Source organism: Leiobunum rupestre, chromosome 11 (genome assembly GCF_980474605.1).
Source record: "Leiobunum rupestre chromosome 11, qqLeiRupe1.1.hap1, whole genome shotgun sequence".
NCBI lineage: Eukaryota > Metazoa > Arthropoda > Arachnida > Opiliones > Sclerosomatidae > Leiobunum > Leiobunum rupestre.
In genome coordinates, this window is record NC_143394.1 from 27,605,388 (window position 1) to 27,619,289 (window position 13,902).

Sequence of the window (13,902 nt, forward strand, 5' to 3'; positions counted from 1 at the left end):
AAATACTAGGCTTTCATTTGGCGGTATTTGGTTGAATTATTTGGTCCATAGCAAAGAATTTGTCGAAAACGTCGTCTTAATTTTTATTGATTTGGTTGGGGTTTTAAATTGTTTAAATAATTAATATTTAAACTAATTAGAAAAATTATAAGACGGTTAAATTAACTAAAAATATAAAATTGTCTGTATAGATAATAAAAAAAAAGTGGGTAACGGCAGGGGGCCGTGACTCGACGCCCGTGAAACAAACTCGAAGCGCACGAAATAGACTCGAAGCGCGTGAAACAAACTCGAAGCGCGCGAAACAAACTCGAAGCGCGTGAAACAGACTCGAAGCGCGTGAAACAGACTCGAAGCGCGCGAAACAAACTCGAAGCGCGGGAAACAAACTCGAAGCGCGCGAAACAGACTCGACGCCCACGAAGTAGACTCGAAGCGCGAGAAACAGACTCGAAGCGAGCGAAACAGACTCGAAGCGCGGAATCGAAACTCGACGCGCAAAACAGAAAATCGAAGCGCGCAAACGAAACTCGACGCGCGAAAGAGAAAATCGAAGCGCGCAAACGAAATTCGATTTTGTCCAGTTTGGCGTTCCATACTTCCCTACTTGGGAAAATTGTTATTTTAGTCTGTGACCGTGAAGAACTGAAGATTGACTGGAGACAGTCTCGCGCGGAGTTTGTTTTCAACTTAATCTCAAGTTATCTTAATGTATTTCGTATGTTTCATTGTTTTAAGTTAATTGTAACAACTAAAATTTTTCTACTTTCTTTGAAAGTAGAATAGTTTAACTACTTTTGGCAGTACACACTGTTGAGATTGCATTTCTTATCAATTATAACGTTTTGAGAGCGGTTTAGATTATATATTCGACACGATCATGTGTTATTGACACTTGACATTTTGGCAGCCTATTTACTAAATAGCGTGCTTACAGTGCTTTACCCAAAGTTTATAGCAAACAACATAAGACGAAAATGGCCATTCCCATAACAGAGGATACTACTACAACTCAGAGCATGTTACTTCAACCAAGGGATGATACCATGGACTCATTGGATTTTGGAGTGGTAGCTCTTTATTTTGTATTGGTTCTAGCAGTTGGTTTATATGTAAGCTATCGCCACTTTTCTTTAACTAGAATGGTTTAATATATTCCCAAAATTACTTGCAGGCCATGTGCAAAACAAATAGAGGAACAGTCAGTGGCTATTTCCTAGCTGGACGCTTTATGTTTTGGCTCCCGGTATAAATATTTTTCATTTTGTAGTTAATATTCTAGTTTTATGATTGAATATTTCTGATAAAGGTTGGAGCTTCAGTTTTTGCCAGCAATATTGGCAGTGATCACTTCATTGGATTGGCTGGATCTGGAGCTGCTGCTGGGATATCGGTCGGGGCATTTGAAATAAATGTAATTTTTTTTCTAATTTTCACAGCTAGTACATTGTTAGAGCAAATTTATTTTTTATTTTTTGTTTTCCAGGCCCTAATTCTTTTACAATTATCTGGATGGATATTTTTGCCAGTCTTCATAGCGAGTCGAGTATGTTTGAAATTTTTTATTTAAAAATAATGTGAACAATGTTTAATTTCTAGGTTTGTACTCTTCCCGAATTCATGTCAAAGAGGTTTGGAGGACAGAGAATTAGGACATATCTGGCAGTACTTTCACTTCTTTTGTACATTTTCACAAAAATCTCAGTAAATATACAACTTCTTAATTTATTTCATATTGGTATTTATTAATTATTTTAATAATGAACTGCAAATTTTGTTCTTTTCAGGTTAATCTCTTTTCTGGAGCCATTTATGTGCAACAAGCTTTGCGATGGAATTTATACATTGCCGTTGTAATCTTGTTGGCAATGACTGCCATTTGTACCATAACTGGAGGCTTAGCTGCTGTGATTTATACAGATACGTTGCAGTTTTTCGTAATGATTATCGGAGCCACCATTGTAGCTGTTAAAGGTATAATTATCTCTTAACGTATTCTAAGTATTAAAGAATCAAATCATAAATTCCTAACTTGTGCATTTGTTTTTTATTTATATAGGTTTCATGATAGTGGGAGGGTTAGAAGGACTTCGTGAAAAGTACCCGGAAGCCATTTCGAGCAAACTTATTCCAAACAGTACGTGCGGGATTCCACAGGACAACTACTGGCAGTTATTGAGACCCTACGATGACCCTGAAATGCCTTGGCCGGGTTTTTTATTTGGGCAGACACCCGCTTCAATTTGGTATTGGTGTACGGATCAGGTATATTTACGAAGTTGCACTAAAATTCCCAGTTAGTCGTTTATCTGGTTTAAGATCTTATTCTACGATTTCAGATGATGGTTCAAAGGTTGTTGGCAGCCAAATCGTTGTCACACGCTCAAGGAGCCACTCTTTTCGCTGGTGTTATGAAGATATTACCGTTATTTATAATAGTTTTTCCCGGCATGATCAGTAGAGTTTTATATACTGGTAAATTAAATAGTCTCAGACTACTTAAGGTATTTCTGTTCCTGTCCGGAATTGTCGGTTCATAGTCAATGTTAACTAGTTTTGACTTACCAAAACAGATACCGTCGGTTGTGTCGACCCTGACGAGTGTTTCAAATATTGTCAGAACAAAGCCGGATGTTCCAATATCGCTTATCCTCAACTCGTTTTAGGACTGATGCCTTCAGGTCTATCACCACAAATTAGTTCCAGATCTTAAAGTGGCTGTATTTGAAATGAACTAATATTTTTATTTACTTTTCTCACCTCTCAGGAATGCGAGGTTTGATGCTCGCCGTAATGCTGGCAGCCCTAATGAGCGACTTGACGTCGGTCTTCAACAGCGCAAGCACACTCTTCACTATGGACATATGGCCGCAAATCCGTAAAAAAACTACTGTTAAAGAACTGATGATTGTTGGAAGGTTGATCCATTTAATACGTAGAAATGAAATTATAAATTATTTTAATAATTTGACTTTCTAGGACTTTTGTAGTTTTTATGGTTGGTATCAGCATTTTATGGATTCCCGTTATTCAGGAAATGCAAGGTGGACAACTTTTCATTTATATACAAGCTATATCGGCCTATTTGGCACCACCTATCGCTGCTGTGTATATACTCGCTGTGTTTTGGAAGAGAATGAATGAACAGGTAGGTTGGTTTTGAAATTTTGATTAAAAATTTTCATTAATTTTTATGTTTCTTAAAGGGAGCATTTTGGGGTCTCATGGTTGGGTTTGTGGTTGGTGTTGTACGAATGATTCTCGATTTTCTATACCCTGTTCCACCGTGTTATGAGAATGATACACGTCCTAAGATCATCTCCTCTGTGCATTACATGTACTTTGCGATGATTCTTTTCTGGTCAACCGCTATTGTGTCTATTATAATCAGCTTACTAACTACTGCACCAGAACCATTTCGAGTAAGTACATCCTGATTTATGAAACTAAGTACTTCTAGGAATGTTAATATGAATTTTTTCAGCTAATTCGTACCACATATTGGACCAGACTAATGCACGAAGAAAGGCAAGATGAAAAAGAAAATCTTGAATTCAATGGCAATGAAATAATTAAATTACCCCAGGTGGGGGGAGTTGAAAATTTGAAACAATCTTGTGATGGTGAGATAATTATATTCTGCTTGGTAAAGCTTACACCACAATTGTCAATTTTTAGGGAATATTAAGTAAATAATCTGTAAATTTTCTTCCGTAGAAGGAAGTGATCAAGAAGAAATGAAAAAAGATGATGGTATTGAGAAGAAAAGAGAGAAAACACGAAGTGGAATAACCAGTTTAACGAGGAAATGCTGCATCTGGTTTTGTGGTTTCAACCAAGTTCCAGATAATCAAAAAGAAGAAAATGAGAGAATAGCGAACATTGCCAATCTTGAGCAAACCCGAAAGGAAAAAGTTTTGTTGATGTTGAGTTTAGTAGTGGTCATTTCAACTGGAGTGTTTCTTTTGGTTTTTTTTTCTGTTAACTAAGGCACTCTCTGGCATTTATTACCAGCAATAAGAGGTGGTCTCAATACCGCATTTGTAAATATATTGTATACATTTATTTGGAGAAATTGTACTTGGAAATTTATTCTTGTGATTTTACAATATACGAGATGTATATTTTTGGACTGGGTACGTGACTTTCAAATTGACTGCATCATATACATTGCGCTTGAATATTATCTTTGTATGAAGCGCAAAATGAATAGTTGTCGTAGGTAAATTATAGCTTTAAAAGGGACCTTATTTAATGAATTTTTTTTCTACTTAAAACTAAATTTTTATTGAAAATTAAGTTGTTAATGTTTATCAATTGTCATAATATTGTAGCATTTGTTTTTAGAAATACTTTATTTGATGCATTATAGACTATAACTCTGAATGCTGGTAATGTAAACTAAATTGTTCAAGTTTAAATATTAAAATTGTGATAATATTTGTCTTTTTTTATAGTTTAGACAATTACTAGTTCATTGTGTCAAAAGATAATTACTAGTTTCCTAATATGTTGAAAAATTTAAAAAGCAACATTGGTTTATTTTCTAATGTTCTTAAATATTTACTTCCTTCATAGCATTAGTAATATAATAACATTTATTATGTTACTTATGGTCATAGTAATAACTAAATCAGTCAATTTTGGTATGCTAAGAATATTCCTGTTTAAATGTTACTATTTTTCATCAAATTGATTTTGAAAAAAGCTGGTGTATTTATTTAGATTTTAATGTTTTATAACACTTTATTTTTTTACTGTTTATTTTCTTCTATTGTACCACTAAATGCACCAATAAACTACCAAAGAAAGAATACCGATTAAAGGGTTATAATCTTATTTCTTGTTAACTGCAGTGTTGCCAATGTTAGAAATTCGAAATTTACATTGCTGGATAGTAAATTTCCCACGAATTCTCACACCCCTATTTAGCCCCGCCCCCAACGAAAACTCAACGGAAAACATGCCATAATTTCCAAAGTTTTTGGAAAATGAATTTTTTTAAATTAAATTTTATAGAAATTACAATTTTTAAACATTTTATTATTATATTATTTATAAATTCCCAAGATTTACGAAAAAACACTGCTCTAGATAATGTTGAGCTTTCTATTGATAGTAAAACATAAGATAAATACCCGCAGACCAAGGTTCGTAAAAGAAAAGCCCGCAGACGTAAAAATTCCCACAAAATCAACGTTTTTTTAAAGAAAATACATTTTTTCCACAGAGCCAAAATGGACACCAAAACTTCCCACAATATGGAAAATTTCCAACAATCTGGCAACACTGTTTAACTGTTCTCTAGTGAAAGCACAGACATTCAATATACACGATTATCTTTGATATACAGGACGAGTCGCCCATGTTTTTTATTCCAACATAGTATAGCAGTCTGATAACTTCAGTTCATTTACTTTTGGACGTATGTTAGCCAGTAATCCCCCACACCTACATTTGTGGGGAAAACATATTATTTTCCATTCTGAATGGTATTAGACCTGGTTCCCAAAAATGTTTCTGAGAAATGTCTTCCTCCCAGCTCCACTAGTCTTGGCAATTGTGATATAATCTTATATATCCCGCGTACTCTTTACCCAACGGGGGCGCATTCGGAAAAAAAAAGTTGCTCCTCTGGTGAAAATGCTCGTTCTTTCCTTCCTTCTCTTGGGCAGACGCGAGTGATGTCACTGGCTGTCGCTTTCTATTTAGGGGTACCTTTTCGGCTTACCGGTATTTGTCTGTCACCTCCGTAGTCACAAAGCAGTCCTAAATATTGGACCGTTAATTCGGAAAATTTTCGAGGTTTAATTTTTTAATTAGAATAGATATATTAATAAAATACTATTAATTATTAAATATATAAATAAAATAATATTCATTATTAAATATATAATTAAAACAATAATAATTATTAAATATATAATTAAAACACTAATAATTATGAAATTTATAAATAAAACACTAATAATTATGAAATTTATAAATAAAACACTAATAATTATGAAATTTATAAATAAAACACTAATAATTATGAAATTTATAAGTAAAACACTAATAATTATGAAATTTATAAATAAAACACTAATAATATTATGACATTTATAAATAAAACATTATTAATTATTAAATATACGAAGGAAGATGAAACGAAGACTTTTTCGATAACCTTTCTTGGGGCTAACAATAGAGGCAGATGTATATCTATTGAAATCAGTGACAAAGAACTTTTACATTTCTTAAATTCCGCTGTCAAGTGACCAGTGCTAGAAGTATCAAGAGCACCATTGTAAAGGAATCCCACCTGCCAACAGGTTTTAGCCTAAGTGTGGCTGACTCGCACGTGCGCAGTCAAAGATTCAAATTCTTGTAAAAAAGGAACAGGGACGACTTGTTGTCTGACATCCAGTGACGTTTCTTTCGGGGAATAAGTCGATGTCTTTCCACTTTTCTCTCCTTCTCGAGTTTTTATATTTTCTCGTTTGAAAAGGGGCTTTATGCGCCAACCTAATTGTAAGCGTAGCTTTTTTCTAGGAACCTTGCTCCAAGGAAGATCTTCCTTGCTTGCTCTTTACCCTCTTTAGAAGTAATATTTTCAGGGGTCACACGATTTTTTTAAGGTGTTTTGGACTGCTGGACTGCCGCTATTTACAAGTCTAGCTGGTGGCACTCTCCCCACTGGTTAAAGTGGTTTTCCCCTGAGCTCTTTGGTTTCCCCTTCAATAAAACTTGTTAAGGTTAACGATAATAGTTAGTGGAGGGCAGTGGCGTAACCAGGGAGGTACAGGGGGCACATGCCCTTCCCGAAACGTATGGTCATACGTACAAATTTTTAATGAATATGTTAACTTTTAGGCCATTCCCGGCTTGTGTACAGAAAAAAACTGAACGAATAATTTTGATATATGAACTAGCAAATTAAATGCAAAATAGAATTTAAAAAAAGTAAAGCACGGGGCAGAGGAATTCACAAATATAATATAAACAAAATTACAAAACCTGGGAATAGGCCCTTCAAACAATTTCAAGTAAATTGCCGAGAAGTAATATTTCCGAGAACCAGGACCGGCAAGTTACTGTTTAAAGGGGTTCCAAAGTTTGGTGGCAAAATGTGTGTAAAGTCTGTAAAGTGCGAAATTTACGGTTGACTCTGTCCGCCTCTGCCAAGGCCGAGTGACGGGTTGGGGGAATGAAAAGCATGCTCAATTTTCTTTTTTTCGGCCACCGAACTTTGGAGCCCCTTTAAAGGGGAACGCAAGTGGTCATGCAGGGGGGGAACTATGTTTTCTTCAACAAGCCGTAAGTAGGTTTTCCAAGGATGATTTTATACAGCGCGAAAGCCTTATTCTCCTTGGTGTAGCCACGTGGCGCAATTTCGCTCTCATTCGCGAATTTTTCGATTTTCTTCGCTGAGTTACCTCGCAATCAACGAACCCAGGAATTTAGGCCTAGCTTAATTTATTTATTATGGAGAAAAGAACTGGGTTAGTTTCCGAGAGTTGGACTTTGGTATTTTCGATTTAACAATGTTATGGAATAAAATTATTTGTGAATTGAATATTTTTAATAATGGAAGTTGAAACATTAGGCCTTGGACGCGGTAAATCTCTGCCACTAGCCTCACATTGGATTAAGAAAATTCAACACCACACACTCCTATATCCCGTCTCCCTTAACAATTTCCCTATCATTATACCCCGACAGAATATTTATCTTTTTTTATTACATTTATTTTGTAGAAGTTTAGGATCCGATTTGTCGGTAAGCACGGAGACTTCACTTTCCTCGGCCATTTTCGCGACTAAAGAATGCGTGGATTTTGCGTAAAAACCGCGAGAGGCGCATTTATACAAAATAAATTCGGCAAATATGGTTCTGCGTTTTTTACAGAGGGAAAGGCTATGACAGATAGCGCATGCGCAGTCGTTCTTTTTATCTATAAGATAATTTACCCCCCTGCATGGTCACTTGCGTTGCCCTTTAAATAGTGCGTGTTGAAATAATGAAAACTTTTCACCTGTACGGTATGCAACAAGTTTTTAATTTTAACCAGGCAAATTTTTTGACATAATTTATTAAAGGGGCTCCAAAGTTCGGTGGTAAAAAAAAAAGAAAATTGAGCATGCTTTTCATTCCCCCCAACCCCTCACTCGGCCTTGGCAGAGGCGGGCAGAGTCAACCGTAAATTTCGCACTTTACTGACTTTACACACATTTTGCCACCAAACTTTGGAGCCCCTTTAAGGCTCAGCAAAAACACGACGCGACGTTCTGTTTACAGATGAAAAGTTTCCATTATTTCAAAAATAACTACAGGCTTAGGAAATATATCCATCAACTTAATATGTGAAGAAATAGCAGATAACTTTTTTCGGTTGAACTTTCAGCAGCTGCTGTTGTGCTGAAATAATTTTGAACGAGCAGACAGCTTTCATATATTCAATTTAAAACTCGGTCGGTAGGCTGCGATACTTATGACCAAAATTGTAACTACGCACGAAGACTATATAAACTGCCGTAGTTTGCAGGTCCTGGCCATAGGAACCGGAGAAATCACTAGAACGCTCATTCGAATGGCGGGAAGCTCGCCGATTAAAAGCAGTAGCTTTGATCGTGCTTTTTGTTTGGCGGATGAAGAAAGTATCGCCATCTCTGTCGTACCTTGGAAATTCATTTTCTTAAAGGGAATATAACCTCCGGTATTTGATGTGGAGCACCAACGTTTGCAGCTCTGGCCGCTCTTACCTTTGGCTTTAAACATGTTTGGCGCCACTGTACAGGGGAATTTGAAAAATTGAACGGGTCTTCAATAATTAACGGGATCAGGACGACGGGACCAATAACTTTTGACCGCAAGACCGAAACGCCTGACCTCGCAATGTTATCTCGCACCACCAGAAAAACTTGCTGGGGCAGCTACTTTTAAAATGCATCAAATTAGTAGAAAGTTGTAGGAAGTAAACTAGCTAGGGTGGGATACGGCAACTCCAAACGTATTTTACAAAATCTTTAATGAGGAAAGTTATTCTTAGCAAAGAGTATGGAGGAAATAGAGATAAAACAACCGGGAGAGGTCCGCAACGAAACGTTCACCACCGAGGGGGTTGACAATGGGGGAAAACCTCTGCAAACCGAGCTTCAAAATAGCTAACACAGCGCCGTTTCGGCATTCTTCGTAATCGAAAAGGCACAAATTTAATTGCAACAATAGCGCTTTAGTTTATCAAATTTTAAATAAACTCAATTTTCACTGTAACTACGTACAAATTAAGGTAACTCCGAAACCCCTCTCTCTAACTCCAAACTCCGATTCTCCGAACACACAAGATAAGAGTATGTATCTTAGGTAAATATTTAGTCCATCTTATAACGTAGATGGCATACTATTTCTTGAATGTGAACAGTTAAAATTATTAAGAAGCCGGAACTTACGGAAGTTACGGTCCTCTCCAGCTGCAATGATCGCGTCAACGCAAAAACTTTTCTTTAGGCCTAGGCCTGCCACGCTAATTTCGTTTTAGCGTCGTCGTGACGGTCGGTCTCAGATTTAGAATAATGTATAATATAAAGCCTGGTTTTCACTTGGCGGAAAATCACCGACAGAAAGTTCGACGTCGGCGATATGGTTTTCGACGTTTCGCTCACTGTCGGCGTTTTAGCATTTTCACTTGGCGTTTTTTTTTGGGCGGAAATAAAGCGATTTTGTTTCTGCCAGCGAGTTCGTCGGTTTTCGTCTGATAGTGGAGATTTAAGCCTAGGCCTAAAAATGGATGATTTATCTGATCATAATAGTGAACTATTGATTAAAGCTCATGTAAGCATTTGAAATTTAATGTTATTTTACATGATCTATCGTGTTCAAAGAAATATGAGTTATGAAAGATCGGTTTGTGTGAAAGAAACATACTGGAAAAGAAGGCAACAAGGGTATAAAAAAAACACGTTCCAAAATTCACAGAAAAGCACGTGGCCGAGTTCCGGATGCAAGAAGCGGGAAATTAATCATCCCCCCTGACGTCACAGTCACCTTTCGAAACTGGTTTTTGATTGGTTGTAAAAGAGCGAAATCGCCCAACTGAGCGAAAAAAATAGAAATGAAAATCGCCACACAAAACCGAAAACCGACGGAATTTCCGCCCGGCGTCGACGGAAATTTTCGCCCATTTTCCGTCGACGCCGGGCTTTTTCGTCCAAAAACCGCCAAGTGAAAACCAGGCTTTATGCATAAGTGTGACACTTCCTATTCTTCACATGCAAAAGTTTTACTGACAAGGAGAGTATCCGAGGTGTTTATTGCCGATTTTGTTCAAAGTCGGGCGTAATGTAGACCTATAGAGATATGAAATTTCCCAAAAGGAGACGTTGCACTACCTATTCGATTTGCCATGGCAACCGTAAATGTTTTTGACTACTTAAAACAAAAAATCTCCACTTAAAAAAGCATGGGATTTTCTCGGTTTCACGAAAATTTAAAAAAAAATCACGAAATGGGTAATTTGGACCACATTTAGGTAAATTTCATCAAGTTTGGTAAGTTTTGGGGTAAAATTGTAAGAATGTTTAGGTAAAAAAAGGAAAAAATCTTCTTTTTGTTTTAAGTGGTCAAAAATATTTTCTGTTGCCATGGCAAATCGAATGAGAAGTGCAACGTCTCCTTTGGTGAAATTTCATATCTCTATAGGTGTACATTACGCCCGACTTTGAACAAAATCTGCAATAAACACCTCGGGTACTCTCCTTGTCAGTAAAACTTTTGCATGTGAAGAATAGGAAGTGTCACACTTATGCATAATATTATACACTTATCTTGTATCATTTGTAATAACAAATACATTCTTGGTAATAAGTAAGCAGAGATGAAAACTAAAAGAAAGTTGGAGTAATAGGAAAATTAAAGAAAAATAAGTATTTAACATTCTCTAAGTTGTTTTATTTAGAATTTCTAACACTAACCTGTAAAAAAATATATTTTTGTTTGAATAATTTCTCATACAAGATTTATTAACCCAGTTTCGAAACATTTCTCAGCTTTTAATAAAAAACCGCGTTTTAAAAAATGCGTCTAGTGACGCCATTTTATTTTGGTATTTTTGGAGATATTGTTTTTAGATATACGTGGTGGAGATGGCGTTACTGTCGTACGCCAGCCAACGAAAAGCACAGGCTAAGCTTGGATTAATTAACGCATAGGGATATTCCGGCTTAGCAAAAACCTGGAAACCTATGCTAATGATGATCTAGCAGCCAGAAAAGGCAAAGCTGTATCTGCCATAGATATAAGAAATGTATATAAAGGTCTAGATAAATTTCGGGGCGTCTAAGCCTAACATAAAATACGGAATTGACACCTAGCAGACACCGAGGAAGGCACGTGACCAAGAGCGCGAGCTCTCTTAGCATTTTAGTACTAAGTACTTGACCTTTCCGTAGTCTTTAGACACCATCTGTTGGTGACTTTTAGTATAATTTTTAAGCAGAAGACAATGGCTCTCGCGACGATAGCACGAGCTTTCTTACCGATAGATAGCGTCTTATAAGGATAGCCTGCAGAAATTACGCGTTTCTGCTAGCTGTCATCTCCGTATTCACTCCCTTTGAAATATTTTATCTAGACCTTTATATACGTTTCCTATATCTATGGTATCTGCGCAAACGCAAAAAACGGGGCACAAATATATTCAGAAAGTAGGGAAACCTGACGTTTTTTTTCCGAACTAGTTTTGGCGTCCAATTTGAAACTAGATAGGCTATATTAACGGGTTGCGTGATTTACGTAGAAAAAAGAGCGTCATTAGCACCGGAATTTCCGCCAGTGATGGGAATTTCAACAAGACCGGGATATCCTTATGCATTAATTAATCCAAGGGCTAAAGGTACGGTTCTAATCGGCGCGCACCAAAATATTATAAAAATCGTTCTAGTTATTTATTAAGAAGTACCAATATGTGCAACGTGCGAAAATGAATTTCCTCGGAGCATGCCTACAGGCTCCCCCGGATCGCCAGATACTTGCGGTATACGACTATATCGATAGGCCCGCCCACCGAACGCAATGGAGCCGCCGCACAAATCGCCTCTACAGGAAGTTCGCGGTCCGGGCGAACCTGGGAACCTGCCCCACCGCAAAACTGTGGCGACAACGGGTATGGAGGGTCAGTAGCAAGACCAGCCTTCGGGATTACGCCTTAAAGCAAAAGCCAGCCAAAGAAGCCATATATGACAACAGCCGAGGAAGCTGCCTACTGTTCCAGGCACGCACCTGTGCCCTCCCAACGGCAGCCAGGGAGTCCGAGATCCTTGGGAACGCACCAACATGCAACCTCTGCGCTGCCCCGTCAGAAACCGTGGCCCACATCTTGGAAGAGTGCCCGACGTTGACCCCGGAGCGACTTTTAATACGCGAGTCCGAGCAAATGCCTATGGTAGTAACCCCATCATCCCCGGATTATCTCCGATGGCTTGGACTAACTGAAGAAAAACAAAAAACAGAGACGACGGAGGCCACCAAACACCTCTTGGACAGGACTGGTGGTGGTCGCTCCGCAAACCTACTAAACGACCAACGTGGTGACACACACCATGTCCCCCCATTGCGCCCCTTATCTGTAAGTTTAAGTGAGCCTCCCTGATTTAAAAGGGATCAAATTCGGAGTGGAAAAGTGAACTGAACTGAACTGAAGCAGGGTTGGATTTGGACATAAGGATATTTTTTTAGTAGTCAGCCTGACTAGTGAGCTTCCTATCATCTTGGTGAAGGGAAGTATTCTGGAGTGGAAAATCCCATAGCGGTAATAAGAACGTCCTTTCCAGCCTATTGCTGTTAGAATTATCCAGACTACCCCGGTTTTCGGTCGGACGTCAGCTTTATCTGCCATCATTCGGGCTTGATGACGTCCGACCAAAAAGTGCATGATGGGAATTTTACAAAGCCGCAGGTGGCGCCTGACTTTTCCACTCCAGAATACTTCTCTCCTCCAAACTATCATAATTTACTTTAGTAGTCACTGACTAGTGGGGGTAAATAGGGGGGTATAAAAACAAGAAGGACAGCCAACATTTGGCTTTACCAGTCAGAATAGACGCTAAAAGAAATTATTCGCTCCAAAATAAAAACCGTCAAAAGGAAGGGTTTTTAAATTAAAAACGCGTGAATCTCGATGATATCGCCCATTTTTTCGTCGCACGTGCAATTATTTATTCTGATAATAAAATAGAATCACGTGGGCTTAGCAATATTTATCTGCATTTGTCTTAGCCAATAAGATTATCCCTTCCGAGCAAGCACGCGCCAATTTACACAATGAACCGATGAAGATTTTCAAATCAATTTCTTTTAAGATCTATTGAAATAGGAGTTTATCACTAGAGGCACATGACTTTGACCGATCACCTTTTTTTAAATAAAATGGAATTGATGAATTTTTAATACGGAACATTCGCCATTATTTATGAATATTTAGGAAAAATTTTCAAATTGACTAGTGAGCCCCAGATTTCGATTAATTTTAGTAGTCAAAGCATTTATTTTAGCAGTCAAATGCCGTGGCTAGTGCCTTATGTCCAACGCTGGCTTGAAAAAGAAATGGCAAGTGTCGGGTGTACAAGTAAAATGTATTTCAAACACTTAAACATACAAACGTATAATTAAAACATACCAAAACGTAATAAACAGGAAATACGCTACTATTATAGATCTAATTCAATAATAAAGGATTATCATGCACAGTTTCTAATCAACTAACCTGCACACTAAATAATATTAATATAGTTCTTTCTTAAAAGTACTACTAATTGTTTAGTTTTGCCAAACTGACTTTTAGTTCACCGAAGAAGCCTTTTGGTGAAATCTTTTGACGAATAACTCCGATTCCGATGTTAGGGTCACCAGTAGCCCCGCCAAGAA

General features: G+C 37.5%; 1 protein-coding gene across 1 annotated transcript; it reads left to right on the plus strand.

The window, feature by feature from the left end:
- The first annotated feature begins 632 nt into the window (after positions 1–632).
- Positions 633–4,384, plus strand: LOC149922108 (sodium/myo-inositol cotransporter-like). The gene is made up of 15 exons (XM_090163508.1): positions 633–718; positions 952–1,112; positions 1,175–1,246; positions 1,310–1,414; positions 1,487–1,546; positions 1,600–1,704; positions 1,788–1,974; positions 2,060–2,265; positions 2,340–2,475; positions 2,574–2,681; positions 2,768–2,918; positions 2,980–3,148; positions 3,207–3,422; positions 3,485–3,623; positions 3,718–4,384. Exons 2-15 carry the CDS (start codon positions 978–980, stop codon positions 3,987–3,989), a joined length of 2,061 nt encoding a protein of 686 aa, XP_090019634.1. The 5' UTR covers positions 633–718; positions 952–977; the 3' UTR covers positions 3,990–4,384.
- The last annotated feature ends 9,518 nt before the right edge of the window (positions 4,385–13,902 follow it).